Raw genomic sequence first — 18,067 nt, 5'->3', positions numbered from 1 at the left:
TTGGGACAGGATCAGTACTTACCTGACAGGAAATGAATTCAGATTCAGATTTGAAACATACAGTGACATATCTTATTTGCATTTAGAATGAGCTGGGGGCTGCCTGTAAGTGTCACCACACCCTCATGTGACAACATAGCATGCCCAGAACACTCAGCAGAACAAGCTACAACACATATCCCTGGGTCCCCTTCTCCTTCCCACTCTCCTCTCTTATCAGATTCCTCCCTCTCCATCCCTTTATCTTTCCCACCCACCTGGCTTCACTTATCACTCTCAGGCTTGTCACAAAGAGGAGAAACATCTACAGATGCTGGAAGTCCGAGCGACACACACAAAATACCGGAGGAAGGGTCTCAGCCCAAAACGTTGACTGTACTTCTTCCATGGATGCTGCCAGGCCTGCTGAGTTCCTCCAGCATTTTGTGTGTGCTGCACTTTCAGGCGTGACCCACTTCCCCTCCCACCACCTGTTTATTCTAGTGTTTTCCCCCTTCCTTTCCAGTCCTGCAAAAAGGTCTCCACCCAAAAAGTCTACTGTTTAACTATTTGCATAGATGCTGCCTGGCCCACTGCGTTCCTCCAGTATTTTGAATGAGACAAGGATTTTTTTTCCCCCAATGTAGTGTGTAGCTGGAATTTGGAATGCCAGTGATGTGATGGGGACATGCTACATTATGACCCTCCAGGGAAATTGTTACTGTAATACCAAGCAAATTCATCTCCAAAGTCAAAGCCAAATTTGTTATCAAAGAATGTATATGTTACCATTTACTACCTTGATATTTACTTTCCAGCAGGCATTTACAGAAAAATAAAGAAACAAAATACTTGTGACGATAATAAACTAACTTACCAATTTAAATATATGGCAAGGTCACAGTAAAAGAGCCAGCTGGTGGAACTAATAAGATGTTTCAAATGAAAGCCAGTACAGAAATAATGGGCCAAATGGTCTAGTTCTGTGCTGTACCTGTCCTACACTTCTATAATTCTTCTGAAACTAACACCTGCTTCCCCTCGCCCCACCTTTTTTTAAAATTCAGTCATCTTCCCCCTTTTTTTCCAGTCCCAATGAAGGGTCTCAGCCCGAAACATAGACTCTTTATTCATCTCCATGGATGCTGCCTGACCTGCTGAGTTCCTCCAGCACTTTGAGTGTGGTATTTAAGGAAAGCAACTTCAGCTTTGCGCCATGGTAGGGAACATACAGTGTTTAACCATTAGAACCAATCCTTCGAGATTCAAATTCAAATCTAAATCCATTCAATGCAAATCCCAAGCATTGTGCATTCCCCTTTAAGACAGATACCACGTGACTCTGCTTGCCCTCGTGATCCCCTTGCCACGTTCAAGCATGATGTCAGCGCCCTCCTAGCCCACCACCCTCAACCAAACCTGCTGCGGCGCCGGGCTCGCCCCTTTGCCTCGCACCGATTGGTCGAAGGTGCGCAGCGGCGGGCAGCTGTTGGCCGGCGGCGCCGTCCGTCAGGCCGGGCGGGCGGGCGGGTGGGTGAAGACAAACTTGAGCCGAGCAGCTGAGCGATCAGCTGGCGAGCCGGAGAGGAGCCGCCATCTTCGATAAATGAGAGGCGAGCGCGGCCGGGTCCAGCAGCCGACGCTACATTCGCGACCCTCGGAAGAAGCCTTGCACCCCTCGCTTTTACTCCCCGTGCAATGTCAGCCATGAACCCCGAGTAGTAAGTAACCGGGGGGAGGGCGGGGAGGCGGGTGGCCGGGTTGATGTCTCCCATCGGCCCAGAGTGGCTCCTTTCATAAACTTGCAATTGGAGGCAGTGCCCTGAATATAAAACGTTCGGGAAGGAAAATGATGCATCGTAATTGTTTAAAGTTCTGGGAGGAGGTGGGGGTTAGGGTTTATTCTTTAAGAAGTTGTATCTGTATTGGTGGAGGTAATGCCAGCTTCCATTCCGGGCTGCTGCACCTAATGTTTTAGTTATAAGCTTTGCCCTGTCAACCTGGGGCTGAGCTGTATCTGGTTTCCGCTCTGATGCAAGCAGGGGGATGGGATTGGCTTTTAATTATACCGCCTCACACCAGTCCATCGGTGCTGGGCATAGCTGGGCACGGCTGGGGTGCCATGGTCCGCTCCCAAAATGGGGCTGTTCGTGGCACTGTTAATCTGGTGGTTTAATGTCGCCTCCCGGAATTTGCTATTCAACCTGTATTGATTAATTGTGTAAATGACCCGGTGATACAGAAAGGCGCACCAGTCAGACTAGAGGCTGTGATCTGTTAACTTAACTTGCCCATAAACTGGGTGTGGTTATCAGGTGGAGGTATCTTGATAGAGATCTCATACGGAGAGACTTTAGTGTTTGTTTTCCGTTTTGTATTTTATTATGAAAACTATTTCTTCAGGAAGTTGGTCAACCTTCTAAATGCTTTCACATGGTGGGGGAGGATTGTGATAAATGTTCTTGATATGAAATATTGATATTTTACCTTCCAAGTTGTAACCTGACCTACTGAGTTCCTCCAGGATTTTGTGTGTTGTTCCAGCATCTGTCAGTCCTGAAGAAGGGTCTTGGTCTGAAATTATTTATTTCCATAGATGCTGTCTGACCCTCTGAGTTCCTCCAGAATTTTCGTGTGTGTTGCAGTTTCTTGCAGATAGTCTGCTTGAGTCCTCTAATATATTTGAGCCTGTAGGAACATTGAAGTGTACAACACAGGATCAGGCCCCTTAGCCCACAGTCTTATGCTGAACCAGCTAAAGAGCAAATCGAACACTATCCCTCCTACCTACATGGTGTCCAAATCCCTCCATCTTACTTGCATCCATGTGCCTATCTATAAAATGTAGAGTTACTCTTGGTAACTGCTGAAAAGTTTTGGCCTAAAATGTTAACTGTTTCTTCACTTCTGTAGATGCTGCCTGACCCACTGAATCCCTCCAGGTTTTGTGTGTGTTGCTCTGGATTTCCAGAATCTCTTGTGTTTATATATTTGAACCCTTTTGTTGAGCATATTTTTAAGTTTACATTTGAAATAGATTGGCTGCCCACAACCTATGTTTTTAATGGCTTTTATTCTAGGATGTGCCTTCCCTTGTGAATATGAAAATGTTTAATGCAACACTGTTCTGTGTATAGGATAGTTGTTGATTTGAATACAGTACAGAAAACAATTTTTTTTTAAGCCTGTACACGGAAGTGCTGGTTGATATAATTTCCTTTCTACAAGCTACAGTGAGCTTTGATGTAAGCTTAGGCCAGTCTTTATGCCATGCACCAACAGCATGAAGGCAAGGGTCCATGGACCCCACATTGGGAACCTGACGAAGGGTCTCGGCCCGAAACGTCGACTGAACCTCTTCCAATAGATGCTGCCTGGCCTGCTGCGTTCCACAGCATTTTGTGTGTGTTGTTGGGAACCTGTGGTGTAGGTCATCTGGATATTTCCAATTATTCTGCTGTCTCCTGCAGGTTTAATTATCGATTTCCAACAGAATTCCCTTTTGCTGTACCAGGTTGAATTTTTTTGGGGGGATGGGGATGTTAGGGATATAGTATTTGGCATTTCTTGGGCTTTCTGGTATAAATAAAACACCAATCAGACTTGTACAGCAGCTCCTCAGTGGAGTTAGTGTCATATGACATTTGTTCCTTATCAAAGTTGTGTACTTTCAGGTGGGCCTTTTATCTATGTGGGAGTGTTGCTATCAGTGATTTGAATGTGTTAATAAAGTGGAGCAGCCAATAGGTTTATCTGCTGAAGTGCTTTTTACATACAAGCTGCTTTTTGAAATTGGGATCAGATTCTGGTTTTAAAATTGCATTTCTGCTTTACTGGTGTTTTATATTTTGGGATTATGTTCCTGCATGGAGAACTGGAAAATGTGTATTTTGCACCTCTCTCACACTCCATCTCTTATTAACAATGAATACAGTGGAGGTTTCTACTATGGCTGATGATGAAAATTCTTGATATTGCTTAGCTAGGAGCCAATGTAAGTCTGCCTTGGTGCAAGCTTGATCATGGCCCCCACAACTTGTAATCAAGTTCCACGTTGGACTGTGGGATGCTCCAAAACAGTCCTGTCTAGGTGTATAGAGGCGGCACAGTGGTGTCGTGGTTAGCACATGCTTTATACAGCAGCAATCACCAGTTGATGTTCAATTCCTGCCACTGTCTGTGAGCAGTGTGACCATCGGTTTCCTCCACATTCCAAAAACGTATGGGTGAAGGTTAATCAGTTGTCGGCATGCTATGTTAGCAGTGGATGCACGGTGATGCTTGCAGGCTGTCCCCAGCACATCCTTGCTCATTCGACACAAATAATTCTAATGTATGTCTTGATGTACGTGTGACAAAGCTAATATTTGATTGTTATGGATGAAGGTATTGGCAACAGGTGGGTTGAAGCGGACCTGGAGTTGTGTTGCCGGGGTGGAAATGTGATTGGAAATCCATTTTGGAGTCCAGGGTTATTCTTGTACATTGAAGCAATGCGGTGGAGGTTTGCTAAGTGATTTCTTGGTTGATGAGCTTTGAAGAATGAGAGACCTTATTGAAGATCTGAGTCCTGATGCAGAGGTTCAGCCCAAAACGTCGACTGTGTGCTCTTTTCTCTCTCCCCGCACACCCCCCCCCCCCCCCCCCGGTACCTGGCCTGCTGAGTTCCTCCAGTGTGTGTGTGGTGATCTTATTTATGAATGTTCTGTGTGATTTTGGATGGTAGGTGCTGATATTTCCCTAATGGTGTTTCCAGAACTAGAGGACCCAGTTTCAGAAGGGTTGCTAAGATGATGTGAAACTCTTGGAGTTGTTACCGCTTGGAATTCTCTCCTTGAGCTGTCAAGGTGGATACTGACAGATACTTGGATTAAATGGAGATGAGGAATGTGCAGAACAGTAGTCTATTGAGGTTGAGGTTACAGCTGAACCAGTTGTATTGAATGGCATAACGATATGATGGGCAGATTTGGCACTCTTGTAAGCTTGCAAGTCCTGATGGCCAGGAAGTAGGCATTCTACAATTGATGTGTTAAGAGATGAGATAACATCTCAAAATATCAAACTGACAACAGTAAGAGTCTTGTTGAATAAGCTAAATGATAGGTGTGGGAGAGAAGCAATGTGCACCTGTAGTGGATGTGTTCATTTCACCTACCAATGAATGTTTTGCTTTCCAGTTTGTTACTGTGAAATTAGTGCAAAGGTTTAATAAATGGTATATTTATGGCCTTTAATCTAACATGCAAGCTGTCAGTGGAGAGCCAGGTTTGTAACTTTTTACTGCTGAAAACCTGAGCCATATTAACAGCTTTAACTTTGGAAAAACTGATCAATTGAAGTTTGAAATGGAGAATTTTGAAAATGCTTATGATGGGGATTCATCACCATAAACACTGCGTTGTGCAGATCAGCTGTGTTGGCACAGACACTAAGAACAGGAGCTGAGTACAGTATGGTTAAAACCACTTCTGACAGTAGTAGGCTGCTGAAACTTCCCTGGAAACCACTTGCTTCACAGCCTTTGTGTAATGCTATCTAATAAGCACTTTCACATAACTCAACACTTAAATATTTTGTCTCCCTGTTGTGCTGGTAGTAATGTATTTTAGAACTGCAGCCAAGGAGATGAAGTCTTTTTTCCTTTGATGGTGGTGTGAAGGGGTCTTGGGTTAAAAATGTTGCTGGTGGACGAAGACGCAACCTTTGGGTGTCAAGAGTTGCTTCCAGCCTCAATGGTTCTTGTAGTAGAATGGCACCTCACTGTCTGTATTTTGACACCAAGCCATGGGTTGTGCCAGTTTTGGAGACTGTGAATGGTTGTGCAAAAAGGTGAGAGAAAACACTTGAGAAATCTGAAATGAGTTCTGGAAATACTTGGTACATTTAAATGGCAACTGAATAGAACAGTTAAATACCATTGGGTGGCACGGAAGTGTAGTGGTTAGCACAATGCTTTACAGTACAGGTGACCTGGGTTCAATTCCCGCCACTGCCTGTGAGGAGTTTTTGCATTCTCCCCGTGACCAGGTGGGTTTCCTCTGGGTGCTCCTGTTTCCTCCCACGGATCAAAGATCTACCAGTTAGTAGGTTTCTTGGTCAATGTAAATTGTCCTGTGATTAGGCTACAATTAAATTAGGGGATTGCTGGGTGTTGTGGTTCAAAGGGCCTATTTTGCTCTGTATCTCAATAAATAAATACTACGGTTATTTCTGACAAGCTGAGGTTTTGAATTTTTGATTGCTGAAGATTTCCTAAACAGAAGATGTGCTGTTCCTTCAAACTGAGCAGGGCTTTACCAGAGATGTACAGGATTTACGGTGGGAAAGGGGTGACAAATAAAACCAATAATTAGAAGCTGAAGGATGCTTTGTAAAGTGGTCGCCTTATCTGTATTTAGTCTGGAGGGGATCACAATGAGTACGGAATCCAGACAACACTGGTCTCCACCCAATCTCAGACATGCCCTCTCACTGCCTCCACCCCCTCTGGCATAATCCCTGCAGTCTGGCTTTCCAACTCCGGGTCACTGACCCAAAGATCACTCTTTTCTCCATCGTTACTCTTGAGAGTGTATGTTTTGAATTTCCAGAATCTGCATTTTTCTAACTAAAGGTATTAGTGAAGGTAATTAGACTTGCAGCTTGGCTGTTGAATGAAAGATGTTAATAATGGGACAATTGACAATTTGACACAGAAGAGACTAAGCATGTACTGATTTGGAACTGAGGGCAGTTGAATGAAGTGAGTGCATGAAGTAGAAAAGCACGGTGCAACGCGAGGTCCTCAGACCTGGTCTTTCTTACTCTGATATCTGCTGCCAATAGACTGACTTCGCACCTGAAAGGGGGAGATAAGATGAAGGAATTTTCTTTTGGCTAGAAGTCTAAAACTTGCTGCGCAGCTGAACATTACAGCAGGAAAGTAGATCATAAACACATGACAGTCTGCAGATGCTGGAAATCTGTAACAACACACACAATGCTGGAGGAACTAACTCAGCAGGTCAGACAGATCCATGGAAGTGAACAAACGGTCTCTGTTTTGGGCTGAGGCCCTTCTTTAGGACTGAAAAAGTAGGAGGAAGATGCCAGAACAAAAAGGTCAGGGGAGGGGAGGGAGGAGAGCTAGAAGGTGATAGGTGAAGCCAAGTGGGTGGGAAAGGTAAAAGACGGGACAAGGAATCTAATGAAGCTGCCCATTCATCTCCATTCAGGGCTCCAAACAGTCCTTCCAGGTAGGGAAATACTTCGTCTGCAAATCTGTTGGTCCTCTATAGTGTCTAGTGCTCCTGATGCAGCCTCCTGCACATTGGTGAGACCTGTTGTAAATTGGGGGTGAGCTTTGTTGTGTACCACCTCCATCTGCCAACAGCGGGACTTCCCAGTGGCCATTTTAATTCCCATTCCTCTTCCACCATGTTGGTTTATGGCCTCCTCTTGAGCCAAGATGAGGCTCCCCTCAGGATGGAGGAGCATCATCTTGTATTCCATCTGGATAGCCTCCAATCTCATGGTATGAATATCGATTTCTCTTTCTGATTTATATAATTAAAAAAAAAAATCCCTCCCCGCTTCTATTTGCCACTCTGGTGTTTACCTCTTCTCACCTGTCTATCCCTTCCTCCTGGGTTGTCATTGCCCCCCCCCCCCCTTTTTTTCCTCTTGAGGTCCACTCTCCTTTCCTATCAGATTCCTCCTTCTCTAGCCTTTAACCTTTCCCATCCACTTATCACCTTCTAGCTAGCCTTCTTCCTCCCTCCCCTCCCTCTACCTCTTTCTACTGGCATCTTCATCCTTCCTTTACAGTCCTCAAGAAGGGTCTTGATCCAAAATATCAACTGTTCAATCATTTCCATAGATCCTGCCTGACCTGCGGAGTTCCTCCAGCTTTTTATGAAAGTAAATCCATAGTTTCAGTAACTGAACCAGGTTAACTAGGCTTGAACTCTACTAAGCAATATTACTGTCTAGGAGATTTGCCTCTTAGCATATGGACTTTTAGTATTGAGTAAAGAGGTTTTTGTGAAGGTATGTTGGAAAATTCAACTAGAGAACAGTTACTTGTCATACTTTACTATTTTCCTTTATGCCCAAAATGGGGTTAAGATTACATTTTGATCAGTTTGCAGCACTAGGTAAAGTTCATTAGAAAAGGATGGAAATTTCTAGGTACATTTTGTAGTAGAGTTGGTTTTGAATGTACCAATGCTGATTTAGATTACCTTTCACCCAAATCAGCACTGAGTAGATACAGTAATTTTGGCACAGCTTTTTGTAGCTTTGCTCAGGTGGGACACTGTTGTTCAACTTTGGTTCAAATTCCAGATGTAACAGGATGAAAGGGTTGGGTGTTGTAACTTGGTTTTATCTTTGCCAAATAATTGCTCGGGTTTAAAGACCATTTGAGTTGCATTCTTGGACTGTGAAGCACTTTGCAGATGATGCAAGGTTGAAAGTAAAATAAAAATGCTAGCTAGAGCAGGGTTCCCAACGTAGGGTCCTACCCCTCATGGTAGGGATCCATGACATAAAGATTGGGAACATCTGTGCTAGAGAATTCTGATAGCATAGGCAGTGTCTGTGGAGGCAGAGGGGTGATTTTTGGGTTGATTAGGGGCTTGACCCAAAACTTCAACTATCCTTTAACCTCCAGGGATGCTGCCTAAGTTACCGAACTCCTGCAGTGTCATCTCCCTATTGCAGGGTTAAGTGTACAGCTGAGATATTATGCATCAAATTAATTCTTCAGATATAACCAACGCACATCCTGATGAAGAGTCTTGGCCCAAAATGGCGGCTGTTTGTTTCTTGCTGAGTTCCTTCAAATTGGCTTGACATCCTTTTTTTTGAAACTTCAGCACTTGTATTGCAGTACATTTCACAATTTGTGCGATCTGAAAATCACAGCTGAAGCAAGTTCAGGGATGCAATTGTATGACTGAGGAAGCTAGCAATAGTTAAAGCCTTCAGTGCTCTGTTAGAAAGGAAGTCCATGCGACTTGGAGGAAGGGCTGATCTTTCAAGTTAGCTGATGGGAGTGAGGGTTGTAGGCGGTGAGCAGTGTCTAGAATATTTGCAGCATTGCCTTTAGTGGTTTTTATGATTTAGAATTTTGATTTTTTTCTGGAGGCTGGTTTATGTAAATATGACTGCACATTCTCTTAGAATGGAAAGACTTGTACTGATCCTGTTGTGTAAACTTTGGTCAGAGTTTGATTGCCTGGAATAGTCTTGTTATACCTGTTAGTATTGAGCATGTGTAAGGCCATCTCCAAATTTAACCACTTTCAATACACAATGGTATTCCCATCAATTTCCTGGGCCACTGAAATCAAACTGTACCAACGGTCCGGAGGGATCATTCTACACTATCAGGAAAGCTCACCAAAGGCACTATCTGAGGTGGCTGAAGAGAGCTGGATCTGTACTCGTGTCCTTGTACAGATGTGCAGTAGAGAGTGTCCGGACATGCTGCATCATTGCAATCTATAGAGAGTGCAATGCAGCAAACAGGAAGTTTCTGTATCAGCTAGTCAAACTGATGTCCTGGATAGTGAGTGTTACTGCCTTAAGACACCACTTCTGGAAGATTTCCCCTGGTGGGAAGGACTGTACCTGTGTTGCTAGCTGGGTCTGCAACCTAGCAGCCTCTTGCGATCTTGTGCATTGGAGCCTTCATACCACGCTATGACACAACCAGTTAGCATGCTCGTCACTGTATATCTATAGAAATGTCAGTCATTTACGTTGGAAATCCTCAAACTCCTAACAGTGATCTATTGGCATGCCTTGATTGCATCAGTATATTGGGCACAGAATGCAACCTCCGATGTTGACACCCAGGAACTTGAAGCTTGCTCACTCTTTCCACTGCTGGCTTCTGAATGAAGATTGTGTGCCCTCCCAACTTCCCCTTCCTGAAGGTTGCAATTAATTCCTTCGTCTTGCTGACACACTGCTGTTTGCATTGTCACTCAGCCAGCTGATCTCACTCCTGTACTCCACTTCGTTGTTGGTAAAATCTCTTAGCAACGGTGTTGGTTATATGAACTTTAGATGGTGTTTGACCAGTGTAGAGAGTACAGCAGTAGGTTAAACACTGCATTCAAGCTGAAGCTGTTTAATGAGGAAAAAGTTATAGCTGAAGTAATGTGTAACACGACACAAGCCCCCACATACCAGTTATTTGCTCTGTTAGTGGGGTTCTGCAGAAGCTTTAATCTTCCTGTATATTAAATTTTTTGGTTCAACAGGGAGTTGTCCTGTCAGCAATCTGGACTTCCAGACTAGTGAAACTAAAGCTGCTCACCTGGAGAAACACATTCTAACTTGATTGGTTTTCAGAGTTTTGACCTCCTGTGCTAGTAGAGATCCCTGAAGCAGATGTGTAGGGCTTACTTTTTCTCTGTAGGAGGCAGAGCTCCTGCTTTCTTGTATTATTAGAATCTTGATGCAAGAGGTAATCTACTTTTAAGTGACTTTGAAAGCAAAGCCTTTGAAGTGTATGGAATAAAGTTCCATGTGAGCTTGACTATCTTTGCAGGAGCTGCAAATTATGCTTCAGTGATTATCTCATCTCATGATTATCACAGCCCGGATATTAAACAGTAAATATCCAACTGAAATGCACAACACTTGAACGCTCTGTACCGTAAGTTCAAATCATTTGGATAATATTTCAGCTGAAAATTGGGTTTAAAAAGAAATCAAATCTTCCTGGAAGGTGGAGAGGCTTGGGACAAATCCCAGAGCTTGAGGCTTGGTAGTAGCTATCAAATTTTTACTGTTAGAACTCTTCAAGCCCCCTGCCACCCACAAGGCATACAAATACTGATGCTACTCATTGTACTGCATTGATTGCAGACGCTATGGTAATGTTGCCACCAATCTCATAACCTCCATGTGGCAATTGACTTGTGAATGACTGTGCATTTTGTAATTGTGCAATACTGTGGACACTTCATAGATGGAGGTCAGAGATGGCATGCAAGGTCAGGTGGAGGATGTCATTTTTTTAATTTTGTAGTTTCAGATCTAAATATCTTTGAATTTGAAAGCCAAGGTGATCCAAAGTGGTGGCACAGTTGTAATATTAGGCACGGGAACTCCCAGTGAATGGACTAGAGTTCAGTAGTTACAATTGCATGGAATAGGAAACTACAAAAAAAAGTATATTACGCAAACAACAGGAATTCTGCAGATGCTGGAAATTCAAGCAACACACATCAAAGTTGCTGGTGAACGCAGCAGGCCAGGCAGCATCTCTAGGAAGAGGTACAGTCCGTTAGTCCTGACAAAGGATCTCGGCCTGAAACGTCGACTACCTCTTCCTAGAGATGCTGCCTGGCCTGCTGCGTTCACCAGCAACTTTGTGTGTTGCTTTAAAAAAAAAAAGTATATTAACTATTTTGTCAATTCTAGAATGCTTGGGACATATTGTATGTACCTGTGTTTGGGGGTGATGGTAAATGGAGTTAAAATTGTTCACAGCTAACAATTGATAACTGTTGGGAGGAGTTAAATAACCCAGCACTGGGATGGGATATGTTGGAAAGACCTGTGGGAGTCTGTTTAGCTGGAGGTGGATGAGTAGGAACTAGACATCAAATTCTCTTTTCTAATTGAATTGACTTTATTTCTTGCATCCTTCACATACATCAGTAAAATTATTTTGCATTATGTTTCTGTCTAAATGTGCAATTTATAGTAGTTTATGATAGTATGTACAACAGGATAGTCAATATAACATAGAAATACAGTTGAGTCAGCATGAATTAAGCAGTGTGGCGTGGTGGAAGAAGCTGTCTCTTAGCCTGTTGGTCCTGGCTTTTATGCTGCAGTACCGCTTCCCAGATGGTAGCAGCTGGAACAGTTTGTGGTTGGGGTGATTCAGGTCCCCAATGATCCTTCAGGGTCTTTTTAAAAACACCTCTCTTTGTAAATGTCCTGAATAATGGAAAGTTCACATACAGATGCGCTGGGCTGTCCGCACCACTCCCTGCAGAGCTCTATGATTGAGCTCGATTACCATCGAGTTGAAGCATGAAGATACAACCCATTCCACCAGCAGCTATTCATGTCCATCTGTGAAGTTTGTCCAAAGTCAGGTCTCAAATTGATCCTCTGTGCCTTGAGCTTTCTGGAACATGGCAAATTGGAAACCAAGATGAACTGAATTACTAGCTGAGTGTTCCATTTAAGCACTCATTGTGAATCAGGGGTTCTCAACTTTGTTTTTAATGGCATGGACCAATACCATTAAATGATGGACCCCAGGTTGGGAACCCCTGTTCGTTATGTAAAAGTAGCTGAAGCCAGTATATAACTCTTGATCGTGCATCTTGGCTGAACCTCTGGGTTGAAGGTCAAGGATTGAGGGGCTTCAAACCTCTGTCAGTCTCTTGTTCTGTATAGTATGGTGATTACTTTCCCTTGCCTACAGCTATCCCTTTTGGGTGCTTAACCATGATTTTATTTCCCCGCTATGTCTTTGTAGGCCTTCTAATCAGCTGCAATCTTTGCTATATTTGGGCTTGTCTTAATGGAGGATCAATTGCCCAAAGAGTTGTGATTGAATATACGTACTGAATTACTTCCTGTGGAGGGGCAAATAGTGCAGTAGGGAATCTGCATTTAGTGAACAGAAAAGATTTGAAATCCTGCTGTGTTACTGGCAATTGGTTATTCTGACCTTCAGGAATTAATAATGGCCCATTGTATGGATTGGCATCCTTACTGACCTCTATCACACTTTGAGTTGCTGATGTGCTTCAGTGATTAATAATTTGATTTGCTGTAATTTGAAGTGAGCTGATTATACATGTTACATGTTACTATGTACAAGTCCTAGTGTTTAAATCAAAGAACATAATTGAGTTCCAAGCTGTTTCTCAAAGTTCACAAGTTATCCTGGGCATCTTTTCAAATGGCAACAAGAAGGGCAGTGTGAAAAGCTGCAGTAAGGCTATCTCTTGATTTAATAATGCCAATGTACTTTTGCCTGATGGGCTTTCGTTAATATGACACCTAAATAGGTCATTATGTGCAGGAATCTTTGCTGTAAATAAAATAACTATTTTTACCATGCTAGGAATGCATGAAACAAGCAATATAGAGAAACTAGTAGTCCCAGGACCTTCTCAAAAGCTGGGATTGGAGTTGTCAAATGAGCTTGCAGGAACGATTAATGGCAATAAAGCTATTGGTTTGGTAAAAGCCAGTGAACAGGCGATGGATCTGGAGGTTGTGTATAGGAATATTCTGCTATTTTGGATATGTTTTAAGATGAGCTTTCTGCAAAGCCAGCTTGATGTGTGCTTGGCATCCATTTGGAATGGTAGTCCATGGGTTGTCTGAATAGGATGGAGAAGGAGATGGGCATCTTTACACTAACGCTAAAGTAATTTCCTAATCTGTAGTGTATTAAATTGTCAAATAGCAGTTTCATTTAGTGTAAAAAGCGAACTGTTTTGTTGTATGGTTTAGACCCTTGTCTAAACGATGTACGAATTGTTTGAACAGTGCTTTACTCGGTGAATTATTGCCAACAAGTCAAGGCACCAGATGAGATTGCAGTGTTTTGTGCAAGGTCTAAAGTTCAAATAAATGTTACCAAAGTGCATGTATGTCACCGTATGCTACCCTTTCTTAACTTAACTGGTATTTTCAGTAGATACAATGAAACACATTTAAATCAAAGAAAAATGACACACAAGATGGACAAATAATTAATCTACAAAAGTGAAAATTAAAAATAATGAGCAAACAATATTGAGAGTTGTAGATTCTGTGAAGCCTATGGTGTTGTGTTGCTTTTCGCTTGATGTTACCCACTGCAGCCAAGGAAGATCCGGGTCTGTGATGCTTGTTCATACAACTGGACCTGGACTTCTGAGGCTGAGAGGGTGAACTGCCCCAGCGCAATGGTTTTCCATTTCAAAAACACCTGCATAGGTTTCCTGTCATTGTCGGACATGATGGGCAATCATCAATACTGACTTGATGACTAAAAGTATCCTTACCGTACACCTGACTAAAGGCATTGTGAAAGAATGGGAGATGACTCTAAACTTCATATTCCCCCTTAAAGCGCATTCCCTCTTTAAAGCACAATTGATTAGATTTTGATAGGATTGAACAGTTGACCGGAAAGGTGCTTGCCAGTGTTGGAAGTAGGTTTCACTGTGTAGCTGTGGCAATCCTTTGGCAAGACACTAGATGGACTTCTGATTTGTGGAGTTCTGAAACATTGTGCAAGATGGAGCTTCTAAAAGACTATCTTTGAAATGTCAATCAGTAAAGCAACTGCTCTTTCTAATCTACACCCTGATTAGAGTAGTGATGATCAAACTTTTAATACCAATCTAGACCTTAATTGCTGTTTATGACCACATCATTGGGACTCAATACTGAACTTGGAGACAACTCCAAATGCCTATGGTGTGCTTTTAACATTGTTATACACCCATCCCACCCTGGACACTCAGTTCAATCTCCTGCCATCTGCTAGGGGACTTGGAAACATCTTGGCCAAGACAGTAAGACTGAAAACAGCTTCTTAAGGGCTGTTCAGATGAATAATGCTACACCTCAGCTTGCCAATATCCTTTGTGTTATGGGCCATCATAGTCACTTGTTGCTTGTAAATATGGAGATGATTTTTTTAAATTAAGCTGTACCACTTGCATTGTAAATATCTGATTGCACGGCCTGGAGTAGCTCTGCAATCTCGTTGTCTTGGGCAATGACAAAGTTCTATCCTATTTCAGTGGATGAGATGCTGGGATCGGTTAGTGAACATTTATGACATTTGTTATCTTTAGTCATTGTAGTTAGAATAGGTAGGAGGTCGACAGTTTGTTGGTTGAGACATGACCATTCTTGCTGCGTTATCCTGCATTTGGCTGCAAGTGTTTTGGATTATCCTGCGGTATGATAAGATCTGAAGTAATAGTGAAGTGTAGAATTTCTCAGAACAAGTCAATTTGAGGTTGATGACTAGTGAAAGCAGTGGTTTAAATATAGAAATGTCTTGTCAGCTGGAGGGAGAATGGGCAAATTGGTGTAAAATAACTATTGCAGTGTTTGCTGGAAATCTGTTCCTGTCTCTGTCTTTCTAATCACTAAACTATTACAATTGCATTTGCAAGGCAGTTTTTAGCATCTTGCCACTTCAAACATGCCCAGCAGTTGAGTAAGGTGAATTGTATGGCAGCACCTTGAAATACTGTGGCCATGTCAACTACGTTTCTGATATCACTAGGAACTTTGGCTCCATTGACTCATCTTGAACAGAGTTGTACTTTGGTATGGACAGCCTTTGGTTCACTTTGTCCTGCCAATAGAAAGACGTATATGTTTTCCACTTGCCATTTTGCAAAAACAGGCACTTCTATCGTCAGCTTGTTTTACAGAAAGTTGTGTAGATATTCTACTTCAGGACAATGTGTCTAGAGTGCTGTAAAGTGTACTATCTTCTGGGTACTTGGTCTGTATAAGCTAAAACTGGCAAGCTTGATTTTAGATTCTAAATTGTCTGGGGTTGGACTGATCATATCAAAACTTGGTAACATTTCACAATTCCATTTGGTAATGTTTGCAATAAGACTTTCTGCAAAACTGCCATTGTGTTGGGTTAAATTACTTTTTGTCAGAAATGTCTCCTATGTTTTTTGTATTTCCCTTCCGAGATGCTTGGACTCACTCAGCCATTCTAATCGGTGAGCAAGTTTTTGGTCTGAGTCTAGGAGAGGATCTGGGTGGTACTGTATGTGGGTATACACTTATAATGTAGCTAAACTAATCCCATTACGGAAAATGGTGCTTGTAAACCAGGTACCGGGTTTAAATCTGCATTGAGTGGAGGAAGTACTTATCTTGCTGTCTTCCAGCACATTAAACTTTTGTAAAAGGACATGATCACTGCAATTAAGGTACATGTTAACTCCTAGTAAAAGTATTGCCTCTTGAAATGTGTTCTAACTTGCTCATGGGTATTATCTGATGTCCTGGGGCGTTGTATATTGGATATTTTTATCACTCTGTACTTCTGGTACTAATTACTACTTTGATTCACAGTGACTACTTGTTCAAACTGCTTCTGATTGGTGACTCTGGAGTTGGGAAATCTTGTCTGCTGCTCCGGTTTGCTGTAAGTCCACTTATTTTAGCACTGAGCCTTGCCTTAATTGTAAACAATGGCTGGTTTAATTGTGTTGTATGCTTTAGACTGTAAGACATGAGAGCAGAATTAGGCAATGGCTGATCAATTTCCCTTTCAACCACATTCTGCTGCCTTCTCCCCATAACCTTTCACATCTTAACTAATCAAGAACCTGTCAACCTCTGCCTTAAATGCGCCCAGGTTTGATATTAAAAAGCCAAGGAATTGCAAAAATTCTGCTTGAATTCTGCTGTCTACTGAATTTTCTGCCCAGTGTCATTGTCCTATGCTTTTTATCACTTGCAAGAACCATTGTATGAACCACAGGCTGTGGTGAGTGAGTTGGCAGCAGAAGAGGCTGGCACTAATTCTAGCAGAATGCAGTTCTGTAAGGAATATGGTAATAGTAGTAAGAGAATTAGTCTTGCCAAATTTAAGAATGAAGTTAAAAGCTATGGCAAGAGTCCCCGATAGCAGGCGGCAAAAGGGAGAAACTCCCTGCCATAAACCTCTAGACACCGTCAACTTGCCGATACCTTGGAAGCAGCTGACCACAGCCAACATTGAGTCCATCCGTCCGAAAACTCCGAGCCTCCGACCAGCCTCTCCGATACAGCCTCCCGAACGCCTTCGACCTCGCCCTGGCCGCTGAAACACACAAAGCTGAGGATTTCGGGGCCTTCAGTTCCGGAGATTCCAGTTACCACACAGTAGCAGCGGCAGCGAAGCGGGCATTTCAGAAGTTTTCCAGATGTTCCGCTGTGCTCTCATGTCCATCTCCATCAAATCAGAATTGTGCACGGTTCCTACTTGACAGATAACAGATATTCATCACCGAAGTGGCCGCGCACACTGTCGTCGTGCCGCCATCTTCTCCCCACTTAAAATCATACTCAGGTTGATTGTACCTTTTTGTTTTTGCAGTAGAGTGCGGACGTAATTTCTGTTTTACAAACTAAATGTTAAAAATAGTTAGTGTTCAGAATCAGCTTTATTATCACCGGCATGTGCTGTGAAATTTGTTAACTTAGCAGCAGTACAATGCCATACATGAGAATATAGAAGGAAAAAATAAGTAAATCAATTATAGTAAGTATATGTATATTAAATTTTAGATTTAAAAAGTGCAAAAAAAAAACTGAGGTAGAGTTCATGGGTTTAATGCCCATTTAGGAATTGGATGGCAGGGGGAAGAAGCTGTTCCTGAATTGCTGAGTGTGTGTGTGTGTGTGTGTCTTCGGGCTTCTGTATCACCTTGATGGTAACAATGAGAAGAGGGTGTGTCCTTGGTGACCCGGGGGGGGGGGGGCCTTATGATAGATGCTGCCTTTCTGAGGTACCTCTCCTTGAAGATATCTAGGATACCACAGAGGCTGGTACCCAAGATGGAGCTGCCTGATTTTACAACTTTCTGTAGCTTTCAGTCCTATGCAGTAGCCTTCTCTCTCAATCCTGCCACCCCCCTCCCCCCACCCCAAACCATATACCAAATAGTCATGCAGCCTGCCCAAATGCTCTCCACAGTGCATCTATATAAGTTTTCCTTTGTTTCAGGTGATAAACCAAATCTCTGCAAACTCAAAGAAATGTAGCAGTTGTCTTGCCTTTATAGCTGCATCACTGTTGGGACCAGGTTAGATTCTCAGATCTAATACCCTGGAACTTGAAATTGCTCTCTCTCCACTTCTGATCCCTTTGAGGATTGGTTCCTCTTCCCTTGTCTCGCCCTTCCTGAAGTCTACAATAAGCTCTTTCGTCTTACTGATGCAAGGTTGTTGTTGTTGCGACACCACTCAACTAGCAGGTATATCTCGCTTTTGTACATCCTCATTTCCATTGAGATTCTAACAAATCAGCAAGTTTATAGATGGCATTTGAGCTATACCTAGCCACACAGTCATGGGTATAGAGAATAGAGCAGTG

At 42.7% G+C, this 18,067-nt stretch overlaps 1 protein-coding gene across 1 annotated transcript in view; it reads left to right on the top strand.

The window, feature by feature from the left end:
* Positions 1-1,529: 1,529 nt before the first annotated feature.
* Positions 1,530-18,067, top strand: part of LOC140203758 (ras-related protein ORAB-1-like) — a 29,065-nt gene continuing 12,527 nt past the window's right edge. The window contains exons 1-2 of the mRNA XM_072269809.1: positions 1,530-1,700; positions 16,060-16,132. Of these exons, the coding sequence (XP_072125910.1) occupies positions 1,678-1,700; positions 16,060-16,132 (96 nt within the window). The 5' untranslated portion in view covers positions 1,530-1,677. The remainder of the gene's footprint in view (positions 1,701-16,059; positions 16,133-18,067) is intronic.

The sequence above is a fragment of the Mobula birostris genome, chromosome 10 (assembly GCF_030028105.1).
Source record: "Mobula birostris isolate sMobBir1 chromosome 10, sMobBir1.hap1, whole genome shotgun sequence".
In the NCBI taxonomy this organism is placed as follows: Eukaryota; Metazoa; Chordata; class Chondrichthyes; order Myliobatiformes; family Myliobatidae; genus Mobula; species Mobula birostris.
The sequence above is the reverse complement of the archived record's forward strand: the minus strand, read 5'-3'. Positions and strand labels throughout refer to the sequence as shown.